The sequence below is a fragment of the Malaclemys terrapin genome, chromosome 9 (genome assembly GCF_027887155.1).
Source record: "Malaclemys terrapin pileata isolate rMalTer1 chromosome 9, rMalTer1.hap1, whole genome shotgun sequence".
Classification (NCBI taxonomy): domain Eukaryota; kingdom Metazoa; phylum Chordata; order Testudines; family Emydidae; genus Malaclemys; species Malaclemys terrapin.
In genome coordinates, this window is record NC_071513.1 from 880,812 (window position 1) to 901,928 (window position 21,117).

At 50.9% G+C, this 21,117-nt stretch overlaps 1 protein-coding gene and 1 pseudogene across 1 annotated transcript; one reads left to right on the plus strand and one right to left on the minus strand.

Annotated features, from left to right (window-relative positions):
- Nucleotides 1-11,098: 11,098 nt before the first annotated feature.
- LOC128843096 (serine protease 23-like) lies at nucleotides 11,099-14,238 on the plus strand (annotated as a pseudogene).
- Nucleotides 14,239-16,849: 2,611 nt separating this feature from the next.
- Nucleotides 16,850-21,070, minus strand: LOC128843301 (nuclear cap-binding protein subunit 2). The gene is made up of 4 exons (XM_054040049.1): nucleotides 20,925-21,070; nucleotides 19,784-19,965; nucleotides 18,280-18,418; nucleotides 16,850-17,579 (listed from the first exon to the last, which is right to left on the minus strand). Exons 1-4 carry the CDS (start codon nucleotides 21,009-21,011, stop codon nucleotides 17,481-17,483), a joined length of 507 nt encoding a protein of 168 aa, XP_053896024.1. The 5' UTR covers nucleotides 21,012-21,070; the 3' UTR covers nucleotides 16,850-17,480.
- Nucleotides 21,071-21,117: the final 47 nt, after the last annotated feature.

The following is a 21,117-nucleotide window of genomic DNA, read 5'->3' on the forward strand; positions in this document are numbered from 1 at the left end:
TCTCTGGGCTATCTAGCCCACCCTGTCACAAGCTGCAGGGGCTGCTCCTCATCCGCTTCGGACAGCAGTGATGGGAGAATCATAGAATATCAGGGTTGGAAGGGATCTCAGGAGGTATCTAGTCCAACCCCCTGCTCAAACCAGGACCAATTCCCAACTAAATCATCCCAGCCAGGGCTTTGTCAAGCCTGACCTTAAAAACCTCTAAGGAAGGAGATTCCACTGTTGCCTGGGGTTCTTTTAACCCAAAGCTCTCAGTAACTTTTACTCTGTGCAAGGTGGTATCGGGAAATAAATCAAGGGAGACCTGGCCGTCCGACCGACAGATGGCTGGCACAAACAGGACAACACGAGTGCTTTCACTTAAAGCTAAACTTTACTTAGTCTCAAGCACTTTCACTAACCTGTTGTGGATGTGTGTAACACCCCCCAACCCTCAATTACTGAAGCTGAGCGTGGCTTTCGAGTGGCACCGTGACAGGCTTCAGCTGGCCAGGCTTCTGTCTGCTGGTGGGCACCCGAAGATGCGTCCAGAGGGAGCGTCCCTGAAGAGTCCCTCCTGAGAAGTCCAATTACCTCAAACTTCCCCCCCCTTATTTATACATTAGTAATACAATGACCTGTCCCTTACAGATAACTTGCTAAGCAAGCAGAGTTAAAAGGTCAGACACCTTATGATTGCCAGTTAACCAGAGATTGTTCTCTCTGAGTGTCCAGGCCTGGGGGCCCTGACAAACATTCCCGGGGGCACATATAACCAGACTGCTGCTTCTTCTACGATACATGCATCAGCAATTTTAACACTCTTTGCAGGAAGGGTGCGGGGTCAAGCTGCCCTGTCTGTGGCACCTGAAACCCCCTCCCCTCCTGTCTGGTTACACTGAGGCCGCTGCATCACTAATTTATGACCTGCTAACTTGGCTACTTTTAGCAATAAGCAAGAATGGTTCAGTACAGCCTGCTAACTTGACTACTGTTAGCAACAAGCAGTAGTGGTTTAGGCACTTTACTGGTTTGCCAAAATATCCCTGAACACCACCACCTCCCTAGGTAACCCATTCCAGTGCTTCACCACCCTCCTAGTGAAATAGTTTTTCCTAATATCCAACCTAAACCTCCCCCACTGCAACTTGAGACCATTGCTCCTCATTCTGTCATCTGCCACCACTGAGAACAGTCTAAATCCATCCTCTTTGGAACCCCCCCTTCAGGTAGTTGAAAGCAGCTATCAAATCCCCCCTCATTCTTCTCTTCTGCAGACTAAACAATCCCAGTTCCCTCAGCCTCTCCTCATAAGTCATGTGCTCCAGCCCCCTAATCATTTTTGTTGCCCTCTGCTGGACTCTTTCCAATTTTTCCACATCCTTCTTGTAGGGTGGGGCCCAAAACTGGACACAGTACTCCAAATGAGGCCTCACCAATGTCGAATAGAGGGGAACGATCATGTCCCTCGGTCTGCTGGCAATGCCCCTACTTCTACAGAATGCCCAGGCAGGTGGCAGTGCTTTGGGGCCAGTGGGTGCAGAGGGGAGCTGGCTGCTCTGAGAGGGCTGTTGATGGCTCTAAAGTCCTTGTCGGGGCAGATGAGGCTACGCAGTGGTTTGAGCATTGGCCTGATAAACCAGGGTTGTGAGTTCAATCCTTGAGGGGGCCACTGGGGGATCTGGGGCAAAATCAGTACTTGGTCCTGCTAGTGAAGGCAGGGGGCTGGACTCCATGACCTTTCAAGGTCCCTTCCAGCTCTAGGAGATGGGATATTCAATGTCTCCCTTCCCTCCCATGGGGAGAAGCCAGCAGCCCTGACTCCTTCCTGCAGAGGGTGGGGGAATGTGTTTGAGCACGGTGGGAACTTGCAGGGCCTGGCACCCCCAAGAGAGCTCTGGATCCCGAGGGGACGGGGCCTGGTCATGCAGTGCCATGGGAGTTCCTGCTGCTGCCTTGGTTTTCAAAAAAAGAACAGGAGTACTTGGGGCACCTTAGAGACTAACAAATTTATTAGAGCATAAGCTTTCGTGGACTACAGCCCACTTCTTCGGATGAATATAGAATGGAAACTGCTACCATCTCTTGTGCAAGTTGTTTGTTAAAATTAAGTTCCGTTGACAACTGAAATGGCCTTTGCCCTTCTCCCCAAAGCCTCCATCTCCTGCTGCCTGGCGTTTCCTTGTCAGCCATCTGCTCTCGGTAGGTCGTGCCATCAGACTGGCGTGGAGAGCCCTGTCCTTGGGTCCCTCTGGATCCCCGTGACAGGCTTCAAGCCTCAGCCCCTCAGAGCCTCTGTGCCGGGGAGCCCTGCCAGGCCCACTGCAGATTCGGCTCTTCCAGACAGACCTAGCACCTGGGCCTCTTCATCCCTGGCCCCAGCCTGCCAGTGTGATGCTTGGTCACCTGACTCAACTACAGGCCAAACCCATCAGCTGGGACTGGATGACGCAGCACAGGTGGGGCTGGGGCAAATCCTTCAAAGGGTCAGCTGCCTCCGACAGCAGGATTCCCACTTCAATCCCTGTGCACAGAGGTTTCTTGCCCTGGCGGTGTTCTTACTTGGCACCACAGGCACTCAGAGCCTGCCCAGCCTTTGGTGACTGAGTCTTGGGCCTCAGTGTTGTGCGTAGTGTGTGCCATCACAACTCTGCCAGCATGTTCCTGGCTGCCCCCTGGTTTGAGTAGCTTGGCTCCTTGCAGCCTTGGCAGGGGCTCGCTCGCCATCTCTGGAGGAAGAGCTCAGGTAGCTTCAGTGCAACTCACTGGATGGGTTTGGGACTCTGCTCTGTAACGTGCTCATTACTAGCACGTGCTCTGGCCAGGCCACGTCCCCAGAGAGACCAGTGCACCCCTGGGTCTGTGTGTGTAGGCAGTAAAGCTGAACTCCGTCTGCGTCTGTAGGGGAATTAGTGTGGCTAGTATCTGTCATGGAGTGTGAACTGGGGAGACGTGCTCAGCTGAAGGTGAAATAGGCTCGGTTAAAAAAGCAGCGATGGTTTTAGGCAGGTGCTTGTGACCCTCAAAGCAGGTAAGGCACAATCAGACACGGGTGCTGGTCCTGTCCAACAAACCAAGCTTCTCTCAGTGCAGAACAAACAGACTTTATATCTGCCCAGCAACTCAGGATACCCGGTGGCAGGAACAGAGCTCATTGGAAGGCTACCAGCTTCTAACTCAGCTCTTGCGTGGAGGCAAGTCTTGCATCTCTGTCCCCTTTTAGCCCCAAAAACATGGCAGGGTTCTGGCCTTGTCAGCACAGCGCAGAGAATTCTATCTGGCAGTATTTCTGCTTCCTGTCCTGGTTACAACCAGGAACTGTAAATGTGAAAAATAAGTTTTAGGCACTCAATAATTCTATTCCAGAGTTCTAGGCAAGGGCAGGTTTGAGTTGGTGATGGGGCCTCCCTCCAGTCAGCCCCTGAGGTCAGAGCATAGACTCATAGACTCATAGACATTAAGGTCAGAAGGGACCATTATGATCATCTGGTCTGACCCCCTGCATGCTGCAGGCCGCAAGATCCTTCCCTGGACTCTACCGTTGAAGTCCCCAATCCTGTGTTTTAGTGACTTCAATCGGCTGAGACCCTCCTGCTAGTGATCCCTGCCCCATGCTGCGGAGGAAGGCGAAAAACCTCCAGAGGCTCAGCCAATCTACCCTGGAGGAAAATTCCTTCCCGACCCCAAATATGGCGATCAGTAATACCCCGAGCATATAGGCAAGAGTCTCTAGCCTGACCCTTGTTGGCCATTATGCTGTTCATGTACCATTGCTTGGTTTTCCTTGGCTACTATGTTTTATCATTAAACCATTCCCTTCATAAACTCATCCAACTTAATCTTAAAACCAGACAGGTCCGTCGCCCCCACCGTTTCCCTCGGAAGGCCGTTCCAATATTTCACCCCTCTGATGGTCAGAAACCTTCGTCTAATTTCAAGCCTAAACTTCCCCCCGGCCAGTTTGTATCCATTCGTTCTCGTGTCCACATTAGTACTAAACTGGAATAATTCCTCTCCCTCCCTTGTATTAACCCCTCTGATATATTTAAACATAGCAATCATATCCCCCCTCAGCCTTCGCTTTGTCAGACTAAACAACCCAAGCTCCTCTAATCTCTTTTCATACGACAGGTTTTCCATTCCTCTGATCATCTTAGTCGCCCTTCTCTGCACCCGTTCCAGTTTGAGTTCATCTTTTTTAAACATGGGAGACCAGAACTGCACACAGTACTCCAAATGAGGTCTCACCAGCGCCTTATACAACGGAAGCAGGACCTCCCTATCTCTACTAGATATACCTCGCCTAATACATCCCAAGACCGCATTGGCTTTTTTCACCGCCACGTCACATTGCCGACTCATAGTCATCCTGCGGTCCACAAGGACCCCTAGGTCCTTCTCCTCTTCCGTTACTTCTAACCAATGCGTCCCCATCTTGTAACTAAAATTGTTATTATTCGTCCCCAAGTGCATCACCTTACACTTTTTACTATTAAATTTCATCCTATTTCTGATACTCCAATTCACAAGCTCATTCAAGTCTCCCTGCAGAGTATCCCTATCCTCCTCCGAGTTTGCAACTCCTCCCACCTTCGTATCATCCGCAAACTTTATCAGCCCACTCTTGCAATCGGTCCCGAGGTCAGTTATAAATAGATTAAATAAGATGGGTCCCAAAACCGAACCTTGAGGCACTCCACTAGTAACCTCCCTCCAACCCGACAATTCACCCTTTAATACGACCCGCTGCATTCTCCCCATTAACCAATTCCCTATCCACCTCTGGATTTTCATATCGATCCCCATGTTTTTCATTTTAACCAATAGTTCCTCATGGGGTACTGTATCAAACGCTTTACTGAAATCCAGGTATATTAGGTCCACCGCATTTCCCTTATCTAATAAGTCCGTTACTTTCTCAAAGAAGGAGATCAGATTCGTTTGGCACGATCTGCCCTTCGTAAAACCATGCTGTAATTTATCGCATTTGCCATTAACTTCAAGGTCCTCAACTAGTTTCTCTTTCAGAATCTTCTCCAGCACCTTGCACACTACTGATGTTAAACTAACAGGCCTATAGTTACCCGGGTCACTTTTTTTCCCTTTCTTGAAAATAGGAACCACATTGGCTATTCTCCAGTCTAACGGGACTACCCCCGAGTTTACAGATTCATTAAATATAGTCGCTAACGGGCCTGCTATTTCCCGCGCCAATTCCTTCAATATTCTCGGATGAAGATCGTCCGGTCCACCCGACTTAGTCCCATTAAGGCGTTCTAGTTTTGTTTCTACCTCGGATGCGGTAATCCCCCATCCCGTATGCCCCTCTGTAACGGTGCTAGTATCCCTAATACCTTCATTGGCCTCATTAAACACCGATGCAAAATATTCATTGAGATATTGCGCCATGCCTAGATTATCTTTAATCTCCTCTCCGGCTATAGTCTTCAGCGGTCCCACTTCTTCTTTCTTTGCTTTCTTCCTATTTATATGGCTGTAAAACCTCTTACTATTACTTTTAATTCCCCTCGCTAAGTCCAACTCTTCCCGGCCTTTGGCCTTTCTCACTCTATCTCTACATTCTCTGACTTCGCTAAGGTAAGTTTCCTTACTGATCCCTCCCCTCTGAGCAGCAAGGGGGAGACTGGTTTAAATAAACAGTCTTCTCTTAGTGATTTTTGCTACCGGCTGGAGAACTGATCGCTCGCCTTTACAGCTCTGGAATCAGGCAGTTGACATCTGCTGGATAGCAGACGGCACCAGTGTCAATTCGAAGAACTGGAATTGACCACGCCGTTGCTTTACTCAGCATGGTACAGAAGGGGCTGGAGGGAGTGGATAGGCTCTGGCTGGAATGTTCTGTTGTTGGTGCCCAGGGCTGGCTCCAGGTTTTTTGCTGCCCCAAGTGCAAAAAAAAAAAAAAAAAAAAAAAAGGAGGGGGGGAGGGGGCTGGAGTGCCGCCGCTGCTGAAGGAAAACAACAAAAAAAGCCGGAGTGCCGCCCCTTGGAAAGTGCCGCCCCAAGCACATGCTTGGAACGCTGGTGCCTAGAGCCGGCCCTGTTGGTGCCTTACTTATAAGCACCTCTTCTCTCTGATCATCCCTGCTGGTGCTGTGCTAGACAACTCTAGGCTGAAAATGCTGGTGGGGGTGAGCGACATGTCTGCATTCAAGCTCCCACTGTTGCTAAACCTATGGGAACTCTCAGGGACAGAAGCCTAGGTTAAGGTGACCAGATGAGAATTCCTAAATATTGGGACCGCCGCAGGGGGAGCACCTTTTCAACTGTTACACTCACCCGTCCAAGTCTTCGGCGGCACTTCAGCGAAGGATCCTTCAGTCGCTGACGGTCTTTGGCGGCATTTTGGCGGTGAGTAATAAACCTTGCCGCCAAAGAAGGAAGTACCCACCGCCAAAGTGTAATAGTTGAAAAGGCACTCCCCCTGCCAGTCACCACCGCCTAAGCAACAAGGAAGAAAAAGGGGAAAAAAACAAACAAACCCCGAAACAAAATATCGGGACAAATGGCATCCTGACTGTACTTCGGTCAGGATGTGGGACAAACTGCTCAATAGTGGGACAGTCCTGATTTTATCGGGACGTCTGGTCACCCTAGCCTAGGTGTAGCTTGAACTCCCAGATTTCTCCTATGTCTGGGAGTGAGTGGTGTCCCTCGGTTTCAGCCTTCCCCAGAAAGGAGAATGCACAGAACTGCCTACTCCTGGGATAGACTTGGAGCAGAGGCAGGTACAGTCCTGAGGTGCTAGCTGTTTCCTAGAGTTTGCAGGTTCACCTGGGTCAGTGTGGCAGGGATGAACGTTGATCCTTGACATGCCCTTCCCTCCTCATGGCAGCAACCAGCCTGTTCTCCTGACCCAACGAACTTCGCCTGTTTCCTCTTCTCCACATTAAGGCAGAAGCAGTAGGGCGAGTCACAGCAGGAGCTGAGGGAGCAGGGCGATCCCATCTCCCCAGGACATAGAAGCAAATGCTTTGTAACCATGGCAGATCACTCTGATCACTAACTTCCTTACTGACAGGAGAGCAGCTGCTCTCTGTACTCTCAAGAGATAGGAGCAGACAGCAGGGCCCTGTTCAGTGGGAAAGTGGTCTGGCCTCCCAGTCTGCAGTTAGTGTGATTCTCTAGCCAGGGGAAAGACACTGACAAAACCATGCAGGAGCCCTATCGGACCCGGTGCTGGGCTCCTGCCCCACAGGTCCCACCTGCAATGCAAGGTGATGGTCATGTAAATAAAACGGTGGCCTGGGCCCAGCAGGGCCGGCTCCAAGCACCAGCCAAGCCAGCTCGTGCTTGGGGCGGCAGATTCCAAGGGGCGGCATTCCGTCCGCCTTTTTTTTTTTCTTTTTCTTGTTGGTTTGCCGCTCCGGCCGCCCTGTAGGGAGCGGCGGCATGGAGGACGGGAGCACCCTGCAGCAAACTCGGCAGGGCAGCCCGCGTCCTTCCCTCCCAGCCGAGCGGAGCGGCGCGGAGCTCTCCCGGCAGGCAGGGCGGCGGTTGGGGCTGTGTGGCGAGCGCCCCGTTGAAGCCCTGGCCACCCCCCTTCTCTCTCTCCCTCCTGCTCCCTCCCCCTCCCCCCCGCTAGACCGGGCACGCACCCCGCTGCCTGGGGCACATCTGCAGCACAGGGAGCCCCCCTGCACCCTGGCTCCGGCCGCCCCACAGGTTTTTTTTTTTTTTTGCTTTGCTTTGCCGCTCCGGCCGCCCCGCAGGTGTTTTGTTTGTGTGTGTGTGTGTGTGTTTTGCCGCTCCGGCTGCCCTGCAGGTTTTGTGTGTGTCTGTGTGTGTGTGTTTTGCTGCTCAGGCCCCCCCGCAGGTTTTTTTTTTTTTTTTTGCTTGGGGCAGCAAAAAAGCCAGAGCTGGCCCTGGGGCCCAGGTACCTTCACAGAGCCGACAGCCCCACTAGGGGAGAGACAGTGTTGTGATGTGCTGGAAGCTCCATAGCAGCAAGACTTTTGTAAGCCTCAGGATTGCTGGGCTTTTTGTTGAACAGCTAGAAACTCGGCCAAAAGACGGGCAGAAATGCAAGCAGTCAAGCTCTCATGTGAGTGGGCTGTGAGCTGTGGAGAGTGGTGGTGACATGCCTGCCTTGCCCAAGCTACTCGGACCCTGTAGCTCAAGCAAGTGTTGAGTGTCCTTTGTCCATTTCTATTAATTACCTTCATAAATTATTTGGATAATGATCTAGAGCAGAGGTGGGCAAACTTTTTGGCCAGAGGGCCACATCTGGGAATAGAAATTGTATGGCAGGCCATGAGGCTTGTATGAGGAGAGATTAACAAGACGGGGACTTTTCATCTTGGAAAAGAGACGGCTAAGGTGAGATATGATTGAAGTCTATAAAATTATGACTGGTGTAGAGAAAGTAAATAAGGAAGTGTTGTTTACTACTTCTCATAACACAAGAACTAGGGGGGTCACCAAATGAAATGAATAGGCAGCAGGTTTAAAACAAATAAAAGGAAGTATTTCTTCATACAATGCACAGTCAACTTGTGGAACTCCTTGCCAGAGGATGTTGTGAAGGCCAAGACCATAACAGGGTTCAAAAAATAACTAGATAAATTCATGGAAGATAGGTCCATCAATGGCTATTAGCCAGGATGGGCAGGGATGGTGTCCCTAGCCTCTGTTTGCCAGAAGCTGGGAATGAGCGACAGGGGATGGATCACTTGATGATTACCTGTTCTGTTCATTCCCTCTGAAGCACCTGGCACTGGCCACTGTCAGTAGACAGGATACTGGGCTAGATGGTCCTTTGGTCTGACCTAGTAGGGCCATTCTTATGAATGCTCACAAAATTGGGGTTGGGGTGCAGGAGGAGGTGAGGGCTCTGATTGGGGGTGCAGGCTCTGGAGTGGGGCTGGGGATGAGGCGTTTGGGGCATAGGAGGGTGCTCTGGGCTGGGACTGAGGGGTTCAGAGGGCAGGAGAGGGATCAGGGCTGGGGCAGGGGGTTGAGGCGAGGCTCAGGGGCGCAGGCTCCGAGCAGCACTTATCTCAAGTGGCTCCCAGAAGCAGCGTTATGTCCCTTCTCCAGCACCTACGTGGAGGCAAGGCCAGGCAGCTGTACACGCTGCCCCATCCACAGGCACCGTCCCTGCAGCTCCCGTTGGAGTGCGTAGGAGCCGGAGTGGGGCCATGCCACTGCTTCCGGGAGCCACGTGGTGTGGCCCCGACCCAGCCCCCAGGTGGAGCGCCGGAGCGGGGCTGAGCTGCGTGGTACATCCCACAGCTGGAGTGCCGGAGCGGCCCCCGACCCAGCGCCCTTGCTGGAGCGCCAGAGTGGGGCAAGCCCTAGACCCCGCTCCCCAGTGGGAGCTGGCCAGACGGCTTAAAACGACTCACAGGCTGTAGTTTGCCCACCCCGGCCGAGAGAGTACCTCTATCAAGTTTGCAGATAATACCAAGCTGGGAGGGGTTGTAACTGCTTTGGAGGACAGGATTAGAATTCAAAATGATTTTGACAAACTAGAGACATTTCTGAATTCAATAAGATGAGATTTAATAAGGACAAATGCAAAGTGCTGCACTTGGGAAGGAACAATCAATTGCCCAAATACAAAATGGGAAATGACTGCCTAAGGAGGAGTACTGCAGCAACGGCTATGGGTGTTGTAATGGATCACAAACGAAATGAGTCAACCCTATTCTGTTGCAAGAAAAGCAAATGTCGTTCTGGGATGTATTAGCAGGAATGTTGCAAGCAAGACAAGCACGAAAGAAGTAATTCTTCTGGCTCTGATGCTGAGTCGCTATGTATGGCCTTTTGCTACAGTAACAGTCTTTGCGGAGAGACCCCTCCAATCCCTTCCCCTTCTCTTTGTCTCCATCTGCCAGTTGGGGATAGAATGCTTATCCAGATAGCACCAAGAATGTGCAAGAGGCTTTCTAGACAAATAAGCACACAGCTCGTGCCCCGAGGAGCATATGCTATAAAATACTCAGCACTGTGACTATCCTTACCTCAGAGCATGCTGGGAGAATTGCTATTATAACTCTAAGCCCCTTTTGTTTCCTTGAGGTTAGGGACTAAAAGTTCAATCTGTTTTGGATTTTGCTTCTCAAATGATGGATCCAGATGGTGGCTTGTCCGTTTGGATAACGGGGCAGGGATTGATCCAACAGAACCTTTATTTGGTTTTGGAGAAAGCTGATTGTAACTTACATTCTGTGTTGTGGTTAGTCTTGTGCCAGTCTAAGCAGCATTAATTACTGCCTCAGACTGATACCATCTGACAAATTAAATGTACATTAATCTATTTTTTAGGATTTCTCTTTCTAGATAAAATGGGCTTCAGAAGTGTGGATATTGATTTTTACTGTCTGTTTTGTAGTGCTTTGCCTGTATCTAGTGCTTTCCATCTCAGGATCTCAGAACCCTTCACAATCCCCTGGTAGGCAAGTGTCATGATTCCCCTTCTTCAGGCTGGGAAGCAGGGGGAGACAGAGTGGAAATTTCTTGCCTGAGGTCACCCAGTGAGTCTGTGTTGGCGGGGGATTTGACCCCACATCTTCTGATTCTCAGTCCTGTGCTTTATCCACTAGACAATACTTCCCTTCATGCTTCCTTAGCAGTAACACCTGACAGTTACATGTCTTTATCTTTACAGCTTTCTCCAGGTTTGAAACCTAAGAGGAAGTCCCATTGCTCTGCAGTTCACTGTGCTCTGGGAGGGATGTGAAAGGCAGCCTGAACTCTGCTCTTTCCGGTCCCCTTTTATCTGTATTCTGGGCACCTGCCCCTGCTCAGCCTGCCCCTAGGGCAGTGTCTGTTCTTCTCAAGGGCCGTATTAACTTCACTGTGCAGCTCAAAACATCAAAAAGGGGAAATGAATAATGCAGCCATTATAAGGCGCCTTCCCCTTTTGTTCTGTTGCTTGCCTGAGCCCAAGCATGTTGCAGGTATGAGAGATGCTTTTGTTTCCTGGGTGTGCCCCTCTAATTCCTTTTTACTAGAGCCTTGCCAAGTCGCCTAAGGACCTGTGCATGCGTGTGTGTGTGTGTGTGAGCTGGGTCTTTCTGAGTTTGGAGAGAGCCTGGCTGATGGGGGGAGGAAAAGGCCTGGGAGGGTTACCCGTTGCTGGGTAAGGGAAAGCATGGTTATCAGATTACTGGGGTAGGTGTGTGCTTCCCTCTTAAGTAAGATGGTGCGTGATGGTGTCGGGAGTCTGATAAGAGGAAAGTGTTCTTAATGCTGCATTTGCCCCCAACACAATGGGCAGTGTGAGAGTTTGAACAAAGCCCTTGATGAGAAGTGTCTATGGCCATGTGCCAGCCCTAGAGAGCATGGAATGAGCGTGTCTAGCATGTACCACTCAGAGGCCCCCTTTCCTGAAGGCTCATCCTGTTCTGCCACCAGGTGGCAACAACAGCTTTCAGAGAAATTGCTGAAAGGTTTCAGAGTAGCATCTGCTCCCTGATCCGATGAAGTGGGTTTTAGCCCACGAAAGCTTATGCCCAAATACATGTGTTAGTCTCTAAGGTGCCACAAGGACTCCTCAGTGTTTTTGCTCCCTGAGTGTGTCTCTGTGGTTTTCTCTCTAATCCCTCCCCCTAGCTATGATGCCAGTCGGGTAGGCTCTGGAATGCCTCTGGTGCATGGTCCCTCCAGAATTAAATACATTTTCCAATTTCTTTAACTTTCTTGATCACACAGAAGCTGTCAGTAAACACCAAGCCACGTGAGGAAGGTTCACTCGTATCCTGGGGAGTCTCAAACAGGCTGCAGCCATGGGGCATTTTGCTCACAGCTTGGAGCTGGGTTCATACCAGGGCCTTCTAGGGTAACAATCAATAAATAAAATGGACTGTTGACTGCCTTTCAGCTTCATTTTTGCATAGCCGGGTAGCCCACCAAGTGGTTTGGCATGGTTGGCAACCAGGAAATGTTCAGACCTAGAGTACTGGGCTGGCGGGTCAAGATGAGATGCATTGGCGCAAGATGTGGGCCCAGGACAGGAACAGGAAGCTCCAGGCTGAGGGGCACTGATAGAGCTGTGTGTGGGAAGCCCAGGGCTGGCATAGAAGTGGGGGCTGCAGGTCAGAACTGAAGCCACTGGTGTGCAGAAAGCCTGCACGGCGCTTGTTGCTCTGCCTGGCTCCAGCCAGTGCTCTTCTGCTCTAACGTTCATCAAATATTAACTTCCACATATTTTAACAGAAGAAAATATTCTGATAAGACCTGGCTGTGGTTACAGTGTCTTTCCTGGTGGCCCTGCTGGGGTTGGGTTTAAGCAGCTTCCTTAACACACGAGCTGTTGGCTGAGGGACAGTCCTCCTACAGGCGGCTGTGGAAGGGATTCTGTTCTCTCTGTGTGTGTTTAGGGCAGGGAAGCTATGAAACGCTGTATGTATTTAGACTGCCTGTGCAAGTTTGTTTTGAAGTTACAGAATCAGCCTCCTACCGGAGTTAGTCCATAATTCCCCACATCAGAGTGTGCCCAGCGAGAGGCCAGTCTGGTCCCCCACGATTTCCAGGAACACCTCTCCTCTGAGACTGTGTCTGCCAATGGTACCCACATGCTTACCACAGTGGAGCTGGGCCCCTTTGTGGGCAGCGTGAAGACGAAGAGGCAGAGGGACAGATGAGCAACAAAGTGGCAAATGAAATTTAATGTGGATAAATGTAAAGTAATGCACATTGGAAAAAATAACCCCAACTATACATACAATATGATGGGTCCTAATTTAGCTTCAACAAGTCAGGAAAAAGATCTTGGAGTCATCGTGGATAGTTCTCTGAAGATGTCTGCGCAGTGTGCAGAGGTGGTCAAAAAAGCAAACAGGATGTTAGGTATCATTAAAAAGGGGATAGAGAATAAGACTGAGAATATATTATTGCCCTTATATAAATCGATGGTACGCCCACATCTCGAATACTGCATACAGATGTGGTCTCCTCATCTCAAAAAAGATATACTGGCACTAGAAAAGGTTCAGAAAAGGGCAACTAAAATGATTAGGGGTTTGGAACGGGTCCCATATGAGGAGAGATTAAAGAGGCTAGGACTCTTCAGCTTGGAAAAGAGGAGACTAAGAGGGGATATGATAGAGGTATATAAAATCATGAGTGATGTGGAGAAAGTGGATAAGGAAAAGTTATTTACTTATTCCCATAATACAAGAACTAGGGGTCACCAAATGAAATTAATAGTCAGCAGGTTTAAAACAAATACAAGGAAGTTCTTCTTCACGCAGCGCACAGTCAACTTGTGGAACTCCTTACCTGAGGAGGTGGTGAAGGCTAGGACTATAACAGCGTTTAAAAGAGAACTGGATAAATTCATGGTGGTTAAGTCCATTAATGGCTATTAGCCAGGATGGGTAAGGAATGGTGTCCCTAGCCTCTGTTTGTCAGAGGATGGAGATGGATGCCAGGAGAGAGATCACTTGATCATTGCCTGTTGGTCCACTCCCTCTGGGGCACCTGGCATTGGCCACTGTCGGCAGACAGGATACTGGGCTAGATGGACCTTTGGTCTGACCCGGTACGGCCGTTCTTATGTTCTTATGTTATGTTTTTATGGGTGATTTTCTTTCAGTGGGCACCGGTTTCTGCTGGACTTCCCCTTCTCTCCTGCAGTCAAAATCTCCACAGGGCGCACTGGTGTCTGAGCGCCAGGTGCTCACCGCTGCCCCCTGCATCCATGACGGCAAAGACAATATGAAGAGGGGGCCACAAAAATCAAGGTGGGCTTCTTAACACTGTCCCAGAATACTGGGAATGAGACTGAGCCGGGGAAGCTGGTGATGCACTGGGCGCAGGTGAAGCACACACAGGTGCCCCAAGGCTGGATCCAGGGCTCCGATCCATCAACACATGGATTATGATTATGCCCTGCTGGAGTTGTGCAGACCCCATCAGTGTCCCTACATGACGCTAATGGTGGCATCAGCAATGGAGGACCTGGCTGGGAAGAGGCTCCATGTCTCTGGGTTTGACAGCGACCGGCCTGACGAGCTGGTTTACCGATTCTGTGGTGTGGAGGATGAGATGGCCCACCTCATCTACTAGCACTGTGATGCCAGGCCTGGTGCCTCTGGCTCTGGGGTCTACGGCAAAATGTGGGACCCCAAGCAGCCCAAGTGGGAGAGGAAGGTCATTGAGATCTTCTCAGGTCACAAGAGGCTGGGGAGCAGCATGACTATAATGTGTCTTGTTTCCTTCACAGCCCTGATGTTTGCTCAGGTTTGTTACTGGATCAAAGGAGATTATACAAACTGTCAGAATGAGTGAGCTTGGGACTTACCCACCATCCGCCCCAGAGACAGGGTTTGTGGGCTTCCTGACACTGATCCTGCCCTGTCCCTGGGGTCTGCACAGGCATGTGAGAAGGACCCGCTGCTGAGTGGGGATGAACTTGTGCTGTTTCCTAGCGAGGCTGCTACACTGCCAAGCCTTATCCTACTTGTGTTTCAGGAGGTCTGCAAGTCACTTGGGATCAACTGGGGAAAGGCACCCCATGGCAGGAGCAGGATCACAGTCACAACTTTCCCCCTCTCCTTCAGCCCCAGGCAACGTTGGCTTAAGGGTAATTACAATAAATCTTTCCCTTCCCATGCAGCTCAGCGTGGGCAAAGGTGCACACCTCTGTCTCTGCGCTCCCTGAGGCTGGTGGGTGTGTGGAGCCTGTGGCAATGTGCACACAGAGGCTGGGCTCTCTCTTTGCTCCCGTGGCATTCAGTCCATGGTGCTTGGCCAGGTCCTAGTTCCACTGCATGAGCACCTTGCTCACCTGGACAGAGATGCACAGTCCCTATTTCCAAAAGGGCTGGTGAGTGGTTTGAGCCCCTGTGGCTGAAGTTAGTGTGATCTGTGTTCCCCAGCATCTTGGTTTTGCAAAAGCAGCCTGACCCTCAGTCACTGAAAATAGACCTCTTGCTTTCAGTGTTACTTCTGAAGACTGAGGTTCTGTGTGTTTGCTTCCGAGCTGCATTGAATTTCTATTGGGTCCTGGTGAAAATGTCTGTTGGTATGCTGGTGAAAGGGGCCTGAATAGCAGCCCTGGAGACTGACTCTTTTATGCATAGCGAGGAGCCCAGCTGGGGTGGGAGTGGGGCCGGTCTCCATGGCTCATCCAGTTATTGCCCTCTGATAAGACTATCAGCAAGGCCAGTTCTAATTGGTGTAGGATGATAAACACCTGTTCACTAAGAACTGGACTGAGAGCCACCTCTCCCTCACCCCCACCATTTTTTTTCACACTAGGGCTCCTAAGTCTTTATCTTCTGGTAGTGGCCTTTACTATCACTGTAACGTTTGCGATGGATCCATTTAGGCTAATATATATATGAATAAAAAAGTGTGAGTACAGATTTCTTTGTGTCATGCAAGAAATAGGAAGGGAACTCATCTGTCTGGACTAGGAAACTGCCAGAGGAGGTGCTCTTCCTATAGAGCTGGAACCGACAGACACAGGATAGTGATGGTGCTGCCTTGGCTTCCTGAGATCATGCCACCAGAGGAGCTTGTCCTGGCTGTTCAGGGACTCAGCTAATGAAGGTGCAGGGGTGCTGGGCTATAGCTGGAGCCCTGAGACACTCCCATTCCTGACAAGAGTGGTGAAGGGAGCTTGGGTGTAGCACCACTAGATGTTTGTGGCACTTAACGAGACAACAGACAGTCTCTGCTCCCAGTAGCTTATAACTGAGGAACACTGATGCTTCTTTTAATAACAAAACAATTCCAACATGTGCCCAGGCTGGTGTAGATTTTCAGCTGCTCTCTCCTATAACATGGATGAGAGGTAGAAGAGACTCATGGGTCACAGCCAGCCCCTCCATGGGTGAGTGGCAGAGGGGGTAGTGAAGGGTTATTCCCTGTTGTACATTTGATCCTGAGCAGTTCTACTCTTTGTCGTGGGAGACACTCCCACAGCTCTCAGAGTGAGATTCTCCCTGACACTCTGCTTCTGTTTTCCTTTAAGTGGCTGTGCCTCCCTACACACTTCTTGGGTGATTACCCCTTAGTCATCAGGGCTGTTGGGTAACTCACAGTGTAACTATAGCTTAGTTTGGATGCCTGATCATGTCCTGCCACTGAATAGGAAGGCTAGAGGCAGCCCCTGCTCCCTCTCAAGCTCAGAGGCCTTGAGCTGCTCTAAAGTAGGTTATCTAATGCAAAAGAAGAGACCATTGTGCAGGGACAAGTAATTGGTGCTTACATGACCTAAAACCAACTCCCAGTCAAGGCTTGACTTACGTAGAGTGGCTGAGCAGAACTTGGTGAAACTCAGTAAGTGCTGTCAGCACCTTTATGGTTCCTTGCTCCTAAGGGCTCCTCAGATGCCAGCCCCAAGTTAGAACAACCTTGGGCATGCTCCTTCACAGGTCTCAAACTGGATGAGGAGCTACGGGAACTCTTCACTAGGGTGATTCTCTTGTCTCCAGCTAAACTGGCTTTTAGCACAGCAATGTGCTGGAGGACTCAAGCAAGAGCAGTAGGCTTCCAGCTCCTGCTTCTTGGTCTGGCCTCAAGTGCACTCTGGACATTCACGATGCTTCATATACTCTACGTTATAGGACCTGGCACTGACTGTGATGGTAGGAAATAGGGCAATTTCCCAGCATTCGCTGATGTGGGGAATTATGGACTAACTCCTCATCTTAGTACAAGCAGGTGAGTGTAAGTTTACCAACGATTTCCACGTGGTGACAAACCAGCTACTAGCACAGAGTGCAATGGGAAGACCAGTGAGACCAGCCTCACAGGGAAGACCCAGACAACAGTACGCAGACTTGTCTCCCCCACTGTGGTCAGAGGAGAGCAGCTCTGACATGCCAAAAGGATGTGTCCCCCAGAAGCCCTGCCACATGCCCAATGACAATGAATCACAAACTGCAGCACGTACAGGACTCAACGTTTATTTAAAAAACCCAAAGACAAACAAAACCATGGTGTAACAGTGAGGCTCTGCAACAGCCAGGCAGCACCACAGGTACAGCAAGGACTAAGACTCTGCAGGACTGAGTGAACTAAGGGCCAGGAGTGCAGACAAGCACTTGCAAGTGATCAGTAAGATCTTGCTTTGCTTCTCTAATTTATACCAGCAACCATGCTTTAGAGCAGCACACGAGATCGTAAATAACATATTTTAAACTCCTGCCCTTACCCGAGAGATGCACAAGCAGCCAGGAGGGCTTTGATGGCTGTTATATTTCTCAGAAATCTGTGCTCTAGAGCAAACTCAGCTGTAATGACAACTTGGAGGCAGAAGTCTGAGCGTGACATGCTGCACTTATTCTTAATGAGAAGTCCTGCAGAGTTGGCCACTCTATTTTCTTGCTGCCCTGTATCAGGACAGACCAGCCATTCCGGCCCAGGAGAGAGAAGGAATGAACAAATGTTTAACAGCCAGTCTAAGGAGGATTGCCTTTTGCTGGAACTTGGCTCCCACTCCACATCCCCATCCAAAGGGCCAGGACAGGACTAGCTGCAGAGGGACAAAGCCCCTCTGTGTGCTAGGACAGATTAGGCAGTTAGTAGATTATAGTCTGGTGATTGGTTTTCTGCATCTGAATGATCTTGCCAAAGCCACCTCTTCCCACATCATAGTCTGTCCGGTACTCATCTCGTACCTGGGGCAAAGCAGTAACAGAAATTAGCATCCTGCACCTGCCGAAACACAGACATTCTAAGAATCGGCATCCTCTTCCCACTCAATTGGTGGTGGGTTGAAATTCAGGTTACAAGCCCTTGCAACTCCTTGAATTATCTTGCCAAGGAACCACTATCAAGGTGACTGATGAGAAGACCTCACATTTCTAATGGTGGGATCATCTTTAGACATAACAAAGCAACAGGGAAGGGCCAAACACTGATTGATTTTGCTTTGCAGTTCACCTTTATGAATCACCAAGGCTTGACCCCAAAGCTTTTTCCTGCTGGAAATCTGGGAAGGAATCTTACCTTCTCATGAGTGGGTATCATTTGAGGATTAGACTAGCCTTACAACCATGTCATCCCCATTATTATCCTGTTTCTCACTCCCCACCTTGATTGCTGCACCCTTTTGAGAACACTAGGTTGAGACGAGAGCAATGCTTCATTTGGACCATAGGAAGCTTGGAATCCAAACTCTCAAATGGCATTAAGCACCACGCTCCAACTCTAGTGCTACTATAGAATCAGCTCTAAAAACAACTTTCAATTAACTTCAGTTCATTATTGAGTCTGCCATGCACCCATCTTTGTACTGGATCAGCCAAAGGTAGCCCCACACATCTCCCAGCCCCAAGGAAGCCAGGCTCAGTGCTCTGATGCTAGCACTCTCTTTACCTGTCCTCCAGTCTTTCCTCTCCCAAACTGTCGTCCCTCCTTAAACCCTGCATCCCAGTCAGTCCTGATGATCCGGTCATCCAGTCGGGTGCCATTGATAAACCTCATTGCATGCTCAGCATCTGCTCTTGTGTAATATCTGGAATGCGTTATAAGGAAGACTCAAAGTGTTATTAAGCTGGTGAACCCCAGCTGCTCATGGGCAAAGAAGAGGGGAATGGTATTCACAGCACTCTGGAGCCCGGCCTTCCAAGCCAATAGACACCAGTATCTTTACAGAGCCAACTGCTATATTCACAGCCATCCGATTCTAGCTCCCTCCTTGCACAGCAACACACTACACCAGGGGTCGGCAACCTTTCAGAAGGGGTGTGCCGAGTCTTCATTTATTCACTCTAATTTAAGGTTTCACGTGCCAGTAATACAGTTTAATGTTTTTAGAAGGTCTCTTTCTATAAGTCTATAATATAGAACTAAACTATTGTTGTATGTAAAGTAAATAAGGTTTTTAAAATGTTTAAGAAGCTTCATTTAAAATTAAATTAAAATGCAGAGCCTCCCGGACCGGTGGCCAGGATCCGGGCAATGTGAATGCCACTGAAAATCACCTCGCGTGCCGCCTTCGGCACACGTGCCATAGGTTGCCTACCCATGCACCACACGGTTGTATTGTAGTGCCACTGCAGAGAAGGAAGTAGCTTGCCATCTCTCAGTTCAGAGATGAAGCAAGCAGGACAAGCCTGCCATCATGTTGCTAAATGCATTTGTTTTTGGGACAGGATCTTCTGAATGTTTTATGAGGGTTTGAACCTGCACTCCTGTTTCCAGCCTTGCTTGTATAACAGTCTTCCTAACAATCCTCTTTATGCTACACTAGAGTCTACGGGGTGTAAGTGGGAAGGGGAGAGGCCTAACCCAAGAGGCTCTGCAAGGACAGCTGTCTGTTAGACTAGGGCCAGGGCAGTAGCCTGTGCTTAAGAAGAGCACACTAGGCTATTCTACTGGCCCATTCATATTTAGACTGAATGGGCTGAGGAAGGCACAGCTAGATGGTCTTAACACCTGGTGAAATTCTCTGGCCTGTGCTATGCAGGAGATCAGACTAGATGAGCACAATGATCCCTTCCAGCCTTAAAAGCTATTACATCAATTTAAGAGATGGAAATAAAGGGATCAGATGGTGTGGAATCACTGTGACACACAAAAAATACAAGAGGCTGTCCCATTGTTTTAGTTTTCATTGCAAGCACCACAGCAACGTCTGTGACTGAGGCAGCGTGGGAGAGAGATAGCAGACCCTGTAAAGGGAAGGAAAGGGTTTGGTACTGTGATTTTGAGAGTTCACAACTTTCATGCTTGCCAAACATATCACGGGGCATACCCAGCTCCTCCAGAAAGGCCAGGAACACTTTGTAACATGTTCAATAGAGCTGATGGGATCATGTGATTCAATCAAAAGAGCAGTGGGAGAAAAACCATGGCCACAGTAAATGGGAAAGGATACTCCACAAAGCAGAAGCCACAAGGGGTTTTCTTGACCTTGTCTAGCCCCATGACAATCCTCTTGACATCTCCGCATTTGGAGAAGAGCTCCTGGATCTGCTCCTCGGTGGTGTAAAAGGACAGGTTCCCCACATACAGTGTGCAAGAGAACTTCAGGGCCTTCTCCTGTAGGTATCGGCTACCCTGAGAGCACAACAAAGAACAAGTGCAGCCTGAGTGACCTGCTGCTCAGCGGGTGCCTGAGCCACAGAGGCCGCGTGACCACTACACGTGCCCGTCCGGGGACCTCCTCCTTCGACTCCAGCTGCTCCTACTCGGAGTTCTGGAGCGCCTGGGTTAAAGATGGCAAAACTGGAAATCACTGCACCGGGCCTGGGAATGTCTGGGCTGTGCCCCACATACCGCTCCCTGTCCCAGAGACCCCTGCCTCTTTCAGGTACTGACCCCCCCACCCCTCCCTCAGGCTCTGTCCCTGAGCACCCCTGACCCTCATCCCCCCTCAGGCTGAGGCACCACTCCCCTCGGCGCTGTACCCTCCCGACCCTCCCTCAGGCATGGTCCCTGCCCCCCCCAGGCACTCTGCATCCCCAATCCCTGTCCCTCCTCCCTCAGGTACCGCCCCCCAGTGCTGTCCCTGTGCATCCCTGTCCCCCCGCCCGGGCACTGTGCACCCCGACCCTCAGGTTCAGACACCGCCCCCCCGGGCGCTGGGCACCCCCAATCTTTGCCCCCCCGGCGCTGGGCACCCGCAATCCCTGCCCCCCCGCGGCGCTGGGCACCCCCAATCCCTGTCCCTCCCCCCTCAGGCACCGCCCCCCAGTGCTGTCCCTGTGCACCCCTACCCCCCCCCGGGCGCTGGGCACCCCGACCCTCATCCCCCCTCAGGCTCAGACACCGCCCCCCCGGGCGCTGGGCACCCCGACCCTCAGGTTCAGACACCGCCCCCCAGTGCTGCTCCCTCAGGCTCTGTCCCTGCCCCCGGGCGCTGGGCACCCCCAATCCCTGCCCCCCCCCGGGCGCTGGGCACCCCCAATCCCTGCCCCCCCCCGGGCGCTGGGCACCCCCAATCCCTGCCCCCCCCCCGGGCGCTGGGCACCCCCAATCCCTGCCCCTCCCCCCGAGGCTCGGGCACGGCCGCGCACCCGGAAGTGCTGGTCCCGGTACTGGCTGATCTCGCAGTAGGAGTCGCTGTTGAGGCCGCTCAGCGTGGCGCTCAGCACCCCCGACATCCCGGCCCCCGGAACCTTCCAGAACCAGCGCGCGGCCGACTGCCGGGAAAGGAGAGGACCGAAGAGCCCCATTGGCTTAGCGCCTGCTCCTCACCGCCAGGAGGTC

Coding starts and splice junctions, on each gene's coding strand:
- LOC128843301 (XM_054040049.1), bottom strand. CDS start 21,011: ATGTCGGGGGTGCTGAGCGCCACGCTGAGCGGCCTCAACAGCGACTCC. Junction 19,966..20,924: donor ACCGGGACCAGCACTTCCGG/GTGCGCGGCCGT, acceptor TTGTGCTCTCAG/GGTAGCCGATACCTACAGGA. Junction 17,580..18,279: donor GAGGAAAGACTGGAGGACAG/GTAAAGAGAGTG, acceptor GCTTTGCCCCAG/GTACGAGATGAGTACCGGAC.